The 12846-nt window shown below is 36.0% G+C and overlaps 1 protein-coding gene across 1 annotated transcript in view; it reads left to right on the forward strand.

Moving 5' to 3' along the window:
• The window catches only part of LOC105445586 (NACHT, LRR and PYD domains-containing protein 12-like), a 32756-nt gene extending 25837 nt beyond the window's left edge, over positions 1–6919 (forward strand). The window contains exons 11-14 of the mRNA XM_030987839.1: positions 38–202; positions 1440–1610; positions 5370–5464; positions 5850–6919. Coding sequence (XP_030843699.1) covers positions 38–202; positions 1440–1610; positions 5370–5464; positions 5850–6063 — 645 coding nt within the window. The 3' untranslated portion in view covers positions 6064–6919. The remainder of the gene's footprint in view (positions 1–37; positions 203–1439; positions 1611–5369; positions 5465–5849) is intronic.
• Positions 6920–12846: the final 5927 nt, after the last annotated feature.

A 12846-nucleotide genomic window follows, 5' to 3' on the forward strand; every position in this document is an offset into this window, starting at 1 on the left:
AATATGAACTGCTTAACTATATTCACAAACAATGCAGGTCCAGACTCTCAAGCTTCATCAAGTCCAGTATCCCTCACCAGCCTTAGCACATCACCTAGCAGAAGCACTGTGTTCTATGCCAAACCTGGCTGACCTAACACTTGACTTGAAACTCAACGAGGTGTTCATCTCTGTATTTAGAGCAAAGGTATCATCCATACAGGTATGTGTGTACTAATGAATATGTAGTTTAAACGGTCATTGAAGAAAAGTAAAAAAAGAGTTTTTAGTGATAATATGATGCACATGTTTATGAGTTTTATTAATTCCCATCATACTTTTATTTGTTAAAGGCCATTCACTTTGAATATTGGAACAGTCATGGTTCATGGAATAAAAGCAAACTACACATGTACTGATGCAGTTGAAATTCAAGTGTGTATAAGATTTACATTGTTCAACATCCAACCTTTTCCAAGTTTGATTGATAGTAAAAAATAATTCATATAATTTGTTAAGAGCCAATTTTAATAAAGGCTTGAATTTACAAAACTAAACCATAGCAACAAACCTCCTGACTTAGGGATCTTGTGCTCATGAAATCCCGAGTTATGAAAACCTTTAATACAATAATAGCACATGTATATTAATGGGTATCATTAATTTCAGTGTTAGTAGGAGTAGGACTTATCAATGCAAACAGGTTGGAAGCCCTATGAAGAATACATATATAATTCTTTTATAATCACTTTTACTATATCATCCTCTCCATCGAAACTTTGGTGTCTTCTTTTACTCAATAGACAAGAATTAGATTTTAAAATAAAATTGATTCATTCATTTTTGTTGAGAGGTGACAATGCATTCATTTATGTAATTAAATGGATTTTTGTGTGAAATGTAAGAATACAGTGAGAAATTAGTAAATCAAACATATGCATGTATAGACGTTCTGCTTAAAGGTAAAACAAAGTTTTGGTATTGGGTCATGAATTAGGTACAAATGAACATATTTGAAGCATAGGTGATTTTACAATAAATGATCGTTGTTGCCGTTGAAATTGAGTCTAAAGTGATGATATTGTAAATAATAAACTCTTTATGTTGTATAGATCTCTCTCAAGACTGATATTACTTTAGCTTTAAAACAATGTTTCTCGACTACAATTGACCGATTTGCTATATCAGAACTGCATATTCTGAGATTTTCATGGTCGCAGTTGCCATGGAATGGCCTTAGGCGATATTTGAAATATTTGAAATTTACAGGAAGCACTAGTAAATTTTGATCATTCAATTTCTCAAAATTAGATGTGTTTTAGGGGCTAAATTTTCTAGTGCTTATAATACATCCACAGGGGCCTCCAAATATATCAAAATTTTAAAGAATTATATCCATCCAATTTTCGAAATTTCCCAAAACTTTGCATTACCTTTAACTATATTCACAAACAATGCAGGTCCAGACTCTCAGGCTTTATGATTACCTGTATGAGTGTCCCACACAAGCCCCATCACATCATCTAGCAAAAGCAGTGTGTTCTTTGTCAAACCTGACTGACCTAAAACTTGACATGGATATCACTGAGGAGTTCTTCTCTGTATTGAAAGCAAAGGCATCATCCAACCAGGTATATGTGTACTAATATATATGTAATTTATAGGGTCATTGAAGAAGAAAAAAAAGCATTAGTGATATTATGATGCACATGTATATGAGTTTTTATGTTCCAAACACATTTTTTTTAAAGGCCATTCACCAAATATTAAGGAATAGTCATGAAACATTGAATGAAACTGAAAGCAAGCTACACATGTCCTGATTCAGTTGAAATTCAAGTGTGTATAAAATTTACATTGTTTTAATCAACAATCAACATCCAACATTTTCCAAGTTTGATTGGACCTACCGTTACTAAGTCACGTGACCTTTTATCTTTGCATGTCAGCCCGAAAATCACTCATTTTAGTGATTTGTGTACAAGACATGGAAATCTCTTCTTTTTTTAAAGAGAGAAAACATTCGTCATTTGGTCTTGTTTATAGTTAAGGTGCTTGTTTTGGGGTTTAAAATAGATGAATTATAGTTAGAAATAAAATTAAACAACAAATACATAAAAATACATAAGTTAAAAAACAACGAAATACATAAGAAATTATCAAAACATAAGATAACATAAGGAATAACCTGGCTCTTCCAATTTTTGTTGTTGTATTATAATCCCAAAAATGGTTGAAAGAATACATGTAGTGAAAACTAATGTTTAGATTTGAAGAATAAATGATTTATGGGTAAAAATGTGAATTTTATTACCGTATTTACATATATTACCATAAATATGCAAATGAATGAATTTTTTCATAAAAAAATTAAATGACTTTAGTAATCTATACACTTCATTTGATACCCATTCAAATTGTTGCGGCAATCGGCCGTTTAACAGCCAAGATAATGGGGGGGGGGGCCTAAGAAGCCCCTGTGAAGCCTAAGAAGCCTAAGAAGCCTAAGAAGCCCCCCCCCCCCCAGGCTTTACAGTTTCAAAATCACCCAGGCTATTGACCCGGGACCCAGTACACCTTGTCCACTTTGTTTTTACCTTCTGTAGATTGCCCCTTTTTATGCCTCCGTTACGAAGTATCCAGAGGCATTATTTTTTTGGGTTGTCCGTCCGTCCATACGTACGTCCGTACATCCCGTTCTCGTGATCACGTTATCTGAAGAACCGAGTGAAGGATTCCTGCCAAACTTTGGTCATGTATGTATCTTGCAGAGCCGATGAACTGATTAGATTTTGGGGTCACTAGGTCATAGGACTCATTATGTATGCAAAAATAGCTCGTGATCGCGTTATCTGAAGAACCGATTTATTGTTTCCTGCCAAACTTTGGTCATGTATGAATCTTGCAGAACAGATGAACTGATTAGATTTTGGGGTCACGAGGTCAAAGGTCAAAGGTCACAGGGCTCATTTTGTATGCAAAAACAGCTTGTGATCGCGTTATCTGAAGAACCGATTGATGGATTCCTGCCAAACTTTGGTCATGTATGTGACTTGCAGAGCCGATGAACTGAGTAGATTTTGGGGTCACGAGGTCAAAGGTCAAAGGTCACAGGGCTCATTATGTATGCAAAAACAGCTCGTGATCGCGTTATCTCAATAACAGATTGATGGATTCCTGCCAAACTTAGGTCATGTATGTTACTTGCAGAGCCGATAAACTGATTAGATTTTGGGGTCATGAGGTCAAGGTCAAAGGTCATGTGGCTCATTATGTATGCAAAAATAGCTTGTGATCGCATTATCTCAAGAACCGATTGATGGATTCATGCCAAGCTTAGGCCATGTATGTTACTTGCAGAGCTGATAAACTGATTAGATTTTGGGGTCATGAGGTTAAGGTCAAAGGTCATGTGGCTCATTATGTATGCAAAAATAGCTTGTGATCGCATTATCATTAGAACAGATTGATGGATTACTGCCAAACTTAGATCATGTATGTATCTTGCAGAGCCATGAACTGAGTAGATTCTTGGGTCATGAGGTCAAAAGTCAACGGTCATGTGCCCAATATGTATGCAAAAATAGCTTGTGAACGCATTCTCATTAGAACTGACTGACGGATTACTATTTAACTCGGGACATCTTGCAAAGCCAATGAACTGAGTAGATTTTAGGGTCATGAGGTCAAAGATCAAAGGGTCATATATGTATAAGAGAAATTGCTTGTAATCACGATATTCTGAGAACCTGTTAATGGATTACAATTGAACTTGAATTTGAAAAATTTCTTCTGTTTTAGTTTGTAAAATTGCTCTACGACGGAGGCATTTTTGACTGCGCGCAGTCGAAGTTCCCTCTAGTTTTGATAGTGCCCCCCTTCATTTTGAAGGATGCTCCTCCACTCCTATTTTATCTAATTATTTGAAAAGGTAAATTTGGATTCAAATTTATTCATTCCGCTTAAATCACAATTTAAGTTTATTTAATTAAAATAGTCCCTTCCGTTGGAGGGGAACCCCCTCCATACACCCCCTACCCCTCATGCTCTCTGTTCCCTCGTGGAAACCATTCTAAGCAAATGAAAAAATGGAAATAAAAAATTCCAAATTTTTCATCTAAGAAGACAAAATTTCACATCTATGTGGCAATGCAAGCACATGGACAGAAAAGGAAACAGTAAGCAAAGAATCATCCAAGGATGAAGTGATCAGATTTTGGGGTGAGACATGAAAAGTCAAGGGCTTCAGGGCCATGAAATTGTGAAAATGTCACAAATTATTGTCAGTGTAATATATAAACACTTTAAACCAATATTGGCTCAAGTACATATAGAATGACCTGATTAGATTTTGAGTGAAGAGATCAAAGGTGAATTATTAAAGGGTCATGAACTGTTACAAATCCCAGAAAGTACTCTTTTAGTCTAAAAATTAACAACAAATTAAGCAGTTTCAACCAGACAATGCTCAGGTATGTATGAGCATTAAAAGATTAAATGAAAATAGTTTAGGTTTGTGGGGTCAGATGTTAACCCTTACTGTACGAGGGGGGGGGGGGGCCTCCCAGGCCCCCCCCCCCCCCCCCAGTCAGGAGGTGCTCAAAATAGCCCAGTACAGTAAGGGTTAAAGGTCACAGGATCATTGAACATACATTTAGGGGGGGGGGTCATATCAGAGATGCAGTCACATTCATCTCGTTTATTCTGCATTGTGTACATCACATATAAAGGGTAAATGTCTATTTTGGCTGTACATAGTGCAGTCACTATTGATGCTGCACGATAAGCAATTTTTAAATACTATAAATTGAGTATAAAAAATGCACAAGATTCTAAGCTATTAATTTGGGACAGATTCTTGGAAATAAATTATTCTCAAACACATTACTTACAGGAAAGGAGGCAGCTTAATTCCAACCTCCTAAGCCCTTTTAGGGTTGAATCATGAAAGTAATGCTCCTCTGTTCTCTGATCCCCTAGTAGTATAAGAAAAATTATAAAGATTTGTCTAACACTACAGGTAGTTTTGGGTTTTTTTGTTTTTTACTTGATGTCGATACTACTGCTATATTGGATACTACTACTAGTACTACAATAGTAAAACTCCTCTTATTAATTTTACATTTTACATGAATTGCAGTGCAGATTAGATCAATTTCTTTTTGAAATTTGTTTAAATCTCTTGCTCAAATTTTTTCTTACTCTAGCTTTTTCCAATTCTCCATACTTTTTTTCTTCTACTTTTTTTTATTTTGTTTAAGGGATGTACATAACTGTTGCTCTTGAGTGTATATTCCCAAGAAAATTGATTATATGCCAGAACGAAATAGATCCACTTACTTGAAACTGATACAAGGTTTTTCAAGCAATGTTACTGTTATATGTTACAGGGTTGTTTTCCTCAAATCAGGAAGGGAAACTTCAGATTCAATGGAATTGCTCTAAACTTTGACACATTTCTTCACGCCCTCCCATGTTTGCAAAGGTCAGTACAGTTTATTTGATAACATTTCAAAAAATTCAGCATGCAATAAAGTGATAGGCCTACTGTTTACCTTATGCAAATACAATTTAAGATTTGTTGTCTAACTATGAAAATACAATTTAAGATTTGTTGTCTAACAGAACTAAATATTCAGTACAGCTTACTGAACAAATTCCTTACTGTAAAGTGGAATCATTCAACCTAAAATGTGTCAAATATGTATGTGTTCTTCTTTTTTTTTTTGGGGGGGGGGGTTGGAGACTTAAATCTCTTCTATTTCTTTTTTCTTCTTCATTCACTGATCAAAATGTTTCTTGAGACTATTACTTTCAATAAAACCAAATGGTAGTTGATTTTTTTATTTTCAATCTTTTTTTCTTTATAGATCAGCCGACTTGAGCAACTCAAACATTACACTACCACCATCAGACCACCCTCAACAGCAATCCATGGGTGATGTAAACTATCCAAAATGGACATTATCACCACCAGACAACCCTCAACGGCAATCAATGGGTGATGCACACTATCTAAGAAGGATATTGCCACCATCAGACCACCCTCAACAGCCACCCATGGGCAATGTACACTCTCCATAAGAAGGACATTACCACCATCAGACCACCCTCAACAGCCACCCATTGGTGATGTACACTATCCAAGAAGGACATTACCACCACCAGACCACCCTCTACAGCAACCCATTGGTGATGTACACTATCCAAGAAGGACATTACCACCATCAGACCACCCTCTACAGCAATTCATGGCTGATGTAAACTATCTAAGAAGGACATTACCATCACCAGACCACTCTCAACAGCAACCAATAGGTGATGTACACTGTCGAAGAAGGACATTACCACCATCAGACCATCCTGAAATTCCAGAGAAGCAAGCAAAGTAAGCAGTCTTGTTGCCATGGTATAGGTAGAGTAAGAAAGTGTCCCAGTGGTAACAATTAATCTTGACTTTGTGTATGTATGATACGGATACATTATGCCTGTGTATAAAAGGTGACAACACCAGGGACAAGTTTGTATAATGATAATAACGGTGGCTCGTGATATAGTGCACATGCCGTCATGCCATGACAGTTCTGGCGCTCAAATATTAATATTATTACCCTGGTCCTAGGCGGCGGCCAAATGTGTAGCGTTCGGCATATCGGGTGACCATTTGTGGAGAGTGGCAAATGTGGATTAATGCCTTGTCAAGGATGTTAGGGCATTAGACAATTCTATAGTGCATGTACCAAGTATATGTGTATTGTAGACTTACCATTTTGTTTTAGGTGATTTGCATGCAATGTATGAAATACCACTCAACTGGAGTTTTGAGTTTAAAGGGAGTGGATCGCCAGTTTCCATGTGCAGAAGGCCATAATTCGCTGACACCAGACTTGGTGGAAATACCATTAACGGGGGTACAAATTTGCACACAGCAAACCCATAGTCCAGTCAAGAATTACCCCCTAATCTCTCGGAGAGCTCGAGAGTCTTCGGGCAAATCAAAGCATTACATAAGGTCTAATGGTCATTAAAATCAAGGCTAACCCTGGTGATTGACAACACCTGTTATTGGGTAAACACCCGAACGGTGTCGAATTCCCCATGAGAGCTGACTACTCGGTGACTTTAAGTATGTAATATTCCAAATTGTCTTATCAAAATGTCACTGTATATGTCAATGTCATCGCACATGTACAATGCAAATTTAATTTAGTAGAATCTAAATTAATGTGTGAATTTGTTACCAGAAATAACCCAGATGTTAAAGGTAATACAAAGTTTTGGTATGGGGTCATGAATTTGGTTCAAATGAACATATTGGAAGCATATGCGATCCTACAATATTCAGTGATCGTTGTCGCGGTTGAAATTGAGTCTAAAGTTATGACATTGTAAATAATAAACTCATTATATTGTATAGCTTCCTCTCAAGGTCAAGATATTAATTAAGCTATACAACAATATTTCTTGACTAAAATCGACCGATTAGCTATTCCTGTTTGGAAATTATATATCACAACTACATAATCTGAGATTTTCATGGTCGCAGCTATCATCATACGGCTGTAGGTGCTATTTGAAATTTATCATAATTTACCGGGAGCATCAATAAATTTTCATATTAAATTATTCTTGAAAGCAGAAGTGTTTTAAGGGCTAAATTTTCTAGTGCTTATAATACATCCACAGGGGCATCCAAATATATACAAATTGTAAAGAATCACTATCAACCCAATTTTTCAAAATTTCCCAAAACTTTGTATTACCTTTAAGAGCCATATTGCTCTAGTTATCTTGTCAACCAAACTTGATAGAACTCAGTATGATAGTTGAGAACAAGCTTTGTCTGGTTAGGGTGTATACAGGTAGGCCTGAGTTATCATGGATTATTGTTTGTGAATTTAGAGCTAAATCCAGGTCTAGATTTTAAAATGAGGTTGAGGAAATTTTTCCTGAATTTTCTTTACATCATTCCAGTGTTTATGTAAATATGCTGCTATAATTGTATGATACATGTTCATGTTAATCGAATTCAGCACTGAATTGTAACATGTTTGTTTTGTCAATCTAATATGTCATGAGTTATCAGTGTAATATTTAATTTGAAATGGATTATTGTTGTACATGTTTAACTACATTCCCCAGTACTATATAACAAATCCATTTGAGGAAATATTTTCAGTTTTTTTTAACATCATTCCAGTGTACATGTAAATATGCTACTATATAATTGTACAATAAATGTTGATTCTAATATTGTATTCAGTACCGGATTTCAATAATTTTGATTATTCATATTCCAAGCTTTTCTTCGCATCATAATGATTATGATTATGAAATGGTATGATACATGTATATTTTGAACTTGTATGTTTGCCATACTTGCCTTGTAAATACGTTTTATATTTTAGTAAGTTTGTATTCCCGATTTTGGCTTTTAAGATACAAAAATAGATACCTAGTATAGTAAGTACTCCTATAAGCATTCCGTTACCTTGCCTTTTAATCACCATCCTCTTTTGATTAAGTAATGTCATTTTTGTAATCAACTCTGATTTTCATAATACAGGTAGACAATGCGAATCGCTCAGATCTGTGAGTTTATTCTGAATTTTGTCATGCAAAAGGATGATCGACAGGTCTTTCTATAGATGTATGTTGGATGATCATCAATTACTGAAATGAAGTTTGCAATGCCTTGGATATTTCAACATTTTGATGTACAAAGGAGACAAAAGGCTGTGCTAGTTGTGGTTTGGTGATGGTGTATTTATGACTATCATATTAGCTGAAATGGTGTCACATGACACTCAACATTTGTTATTTTTGCATGACCTCGCAATATAACAACCTTATTTTGCATATGTTATACGCGTGCAAAAGTGAATTAGACTGCGCACATCTCTTCTATTTCTTACCCATTGTTTGCATTGTCTCAACTGCATGCATCATCTTACGGTACTTGTTCGAAAATGATTTCTGATGTCATTTAAACTTCATCATAATTTAAACTGCATTACTGTACTTTGTCCTTATTTGCTTTCATTTCTCTGTAATTGATGCTGATAAGGATTGTACTTTACAATCTAGTAACTCTGAAACACTACTAACTAATGCTACCAGGAATCTGTTAAAACATCCAAGAAAAATAGCAAAAGCAGTTGATTTACCATCAATCGAAGATCAGTACCAGAATAATGTCCTTTCTAAAGAGAAACAGATAATGCAGGACCCCTCACATCCAATGAGTGAGAACTTTAACTTTAACAGATCAGGAATACACCTGAATGCACCACTAACTCAACGGGCATGTTTCTGACGATCCTTTGTCCCTGACTTTATCCATCTGTTAAAACTCCAAAGCAAGACGAGTTTTCACCATCCTCAAGTTAGCTTGTAAATGTACAACAGTGTACAGAATTGTCATCTCTTTCTCTCTCTCTCTCTCTCTCTTGTTCTCTACCTCCCCCCTCTCTCGTTTCCTGTCCCCGGCCCCCTCTCTCTCCCTTCCTTCCCTTCTTTCGAGTCTCGATCTCTACCCCCCCCCCCCCCCCTCTCTCTCTCTGTCTCTTTCTGTCTCTATCTCTTTCTGTCTCTATCTCTCTCTCTTCTCTCTCCTGCATCTTTGCTAAAATTCCTACTTGTGCACTTGCTTTGCCAATACCTAGATTTCATACATGTATCTAAATTATCAATCAATTAAGCCACAACTGTACTGGATTGTCTAGGCACGTTTGATGGCACTGAATGTGATATTTTGATAAATGATATTGCATAAGTAATAACATGCAGTAAGTAGGTAAGTAGCTACCAGTACTATAAATAACAATAATGATCATTGATCAGCTGATTTTGTTGATATAACCTTTCTGATGGAATTGATTGTAAGGATGATGATGTAACTCAAGTCCTTTGTATGTTATGTATGATTTTTTTTTCTCATTATGTGTATGTTTATATTGTATTACAGGAGTCTTGTATCAACCAGTAGAAATCAAATTTCCTGATATGGTTAATTAATGATATACTTATACTTATAATCATGAATTCTTGTGACATTAGTATAAGTTAAATAAAAAAAAGGAGATTTAAATATACCTTCTGTATCTCTGATCTCTTTGTCTGATATAGGAAGAGGATGAGAGAGAGAGGGGGTGGGGGAGATGAGAGAAACAGATACACATTTTAAGTTTATAAGGGAGTGAGCAAGAGCACAACAAATGGAGAGGAGCAGGAAAATGAGATGCTAGGAAAAAAAATGAGTGAGAGAAGAGACTTTTAAAGGAAGGGGGGAATAGTGAGAGGGAGAGAAATAGAGAGCAGAGGGAAGCACAAAGGAGATGGAGTGGGGCGAGAGAGAGCAATGTTGATGAAGAGAGATGCGAAGAAGGGTGATGAAGGACGAGCAGGTGGGGTGGGGGGGGGGGGGGGCAAAATGGAGAGAATTACCTGCATGTAGCAATGGGTGATAATAGGGATTGATAAATGAATGGTAAAGGGGGGGGGGGGAGAATGAGCAGGAGAAACAGTGGCTGGGTGATAAACGAGGTAAGAAACATTAATAATTATAGATAGACTGAGAGGGAAGGTAGTAGAGGAATTGAGTGAGAGGAGCAGAAATAAGGGAGATATACCGGGACAAAAATAAACAGAATATGGAGGGATAAGACATATGAGCTAGAGAGAGAGCGAAAGAGAAGACGATAATGATGATGAAGAGAGAATGGAAAGACTGAGAGGAAGAGAGAGAGAGAGAACAAAATAGAGATACCAGGAGAAATGAATGGAAATAGGAAGAGAGAGAGAGAGGGAAAGGAGAGAGAGAAAGAAAGAGAGAAAGAGAGAGTGAGAGTAAACATGAGAGAATGAATAGAATAAAAAGAGAATGGGGAAGAAGATAGGGGTCAGAGGGTAGGAGAGGGGGTTGAGGGGAAGAATAGACAGGGAAGAGGAGTGAAAGGAGAGATAAATAAAGTGGGAAAGGGAGAAAGAGAGCGAGAGAAAGATAGAAAGAGAATTAGATAGAGAGAAAGATATTGGCCAGTGTGCAGGAAGATGGGACCTGGGCCACTCTCTAAATTCATTATAACTAGACAAAAAAAACACACAATGAAACAAAGGGCACACTTCAATTCTTGTCTCTCTCCTTTACTTAAAAAAAATTCAAGTACATGTAACTGTATTTCTGATTCCTGTATAAGACAGACATAGATAACCACAGCATATGGAGATGCATGCCAACATTCAAATAATATCCATTTACACACATTGTAAGAAATACATTTTGAAGTATGAGAGTTTTAAAAAAAGTCATGCTGAACAGACGTGAAGGTATTATATTACTTCTGTGTTAGCAAACATTTGTAGAATAGACTTCAGAGATTGTGTTGCCCTTTTGCAAAGTTTTAAAACAAATAATCCCCCTCTATGTGTTACATAAAATATCCCTTTACAAACATACATACACAAATACATTTCCAAACATAGAGTTCACATCTTGTAAAAAAGGCAAGTCATGCTGAACAGACCTAAAAAGTATCATTATTTCTGTGTTTAATAGCAAACATTTTTTAAAAATAGACTTCAGAGGTTGTGTTGCCCTTTTGCACAGTTTTTTCAAACAGAAAATAGGCATGGATCAGCAGTACACTAACACAAAAGTGCATAATATCGTACAGTCAATGCTTACGCACTATTTTATGAGAGAAAAAAGTGTTCATGCCAAATATGTTTCAACTAGTGGAAACTCTCATACTTATAATAGAGATCAATCCTTCTGTTAAGATATAAAGGTTTTGTGGACAAACTTAGTCCTAGGTTCATGCGGAAATCCATGGGTAAGACATGACATTGTTACAGAACCAGTGTTTTGTTAAAGAATAGATCACAAATTGAACAATCGTTGTCCATAGCCAAATGATTTTGGTGACCCACCTGAAACAAATTCAAAGCATTCAATTATTCCACTTAAAGTCAGCTTCAGGTTTCTGTAAATTGTAATTTGAAGGGATTTCTTCAGTTGAATTTTGTTCTATACATGTATATCATTGCAATGTATTCAGACAATTCTGAATTTCTGTCCAGCAAAAGGGATTGTATACATGTATGCTTTGTAAACTATATATCAAATACATAGAAAGATGCATGTAAATAAATTTATACTATACATGGTAATGTATGAAGAAGTATATACATATTTACAGAGTATTGAGATGTATAGCTCAATATATTTAAAATGTCTCGAAAACAAGATACAGCATACATTTTAACAAACACAAACAAAAACACTGTCTGGTAAGAGCTGGAAGGGGGCTAATCTTGAGCTCTGGTATTGTGGCCACCGTACGTCGAGAGAAAGGCTATAATTCATTCTGGATCGTTTATCCTGCAGTAGATGGATTTTTTGAACCAGGAAAATAAAAACCACACAAAAACTTGCTGGAAATCATCTTCAATTAAAAACCACAACTTTCCTTTGCACATCGGACCTGTGACCTGTGTTGGGCACATGGTGTCGGGCCTACTTATACCTTGATTTCCTATAGGCTTCTGTACATTTTCTACCAAAATAGTTCGGCAAATGTCATTTATTTGTAATCTTGAACATTCAGTGTAAGTTTTGTTGTATTCTGTGAGAACTTATTTTCTATCATTACCAGAACTCAAGCTTTAATCTTTAACATGTTGTTAACACCCTTCTGGCTCTCAGCACGCAATACACACAATATTACACACGCATATTTGACATACATGCACAGTATATATTTAACAGATATAGACTATACTTTACATGTATAGTAGTACCCTTCATGTGTAAAAGCTGAATGAATACAGCTGCCTAATACATGTAGCTGCATTGCTCATGTCAAG

This window comes from Strongylocentrotus purpuratus, unplaced genomic scaffold, assembly GCF_000002235.5.
Source record: "Strongylocentrotus purpuratus isolate Spur 01 unplaced genomic scaffold, Spur_5.0 spur5_scaffold_17, whole genome shotgun sequence".
Classification (NCBI taxonomy): Eukaryota; Metazoa; Echinodermata; class Echinoidea; order Camarodonta; family Strongylocentrotidae; genus Strongylocentrotus; species Strongylocentrotus purpuratus.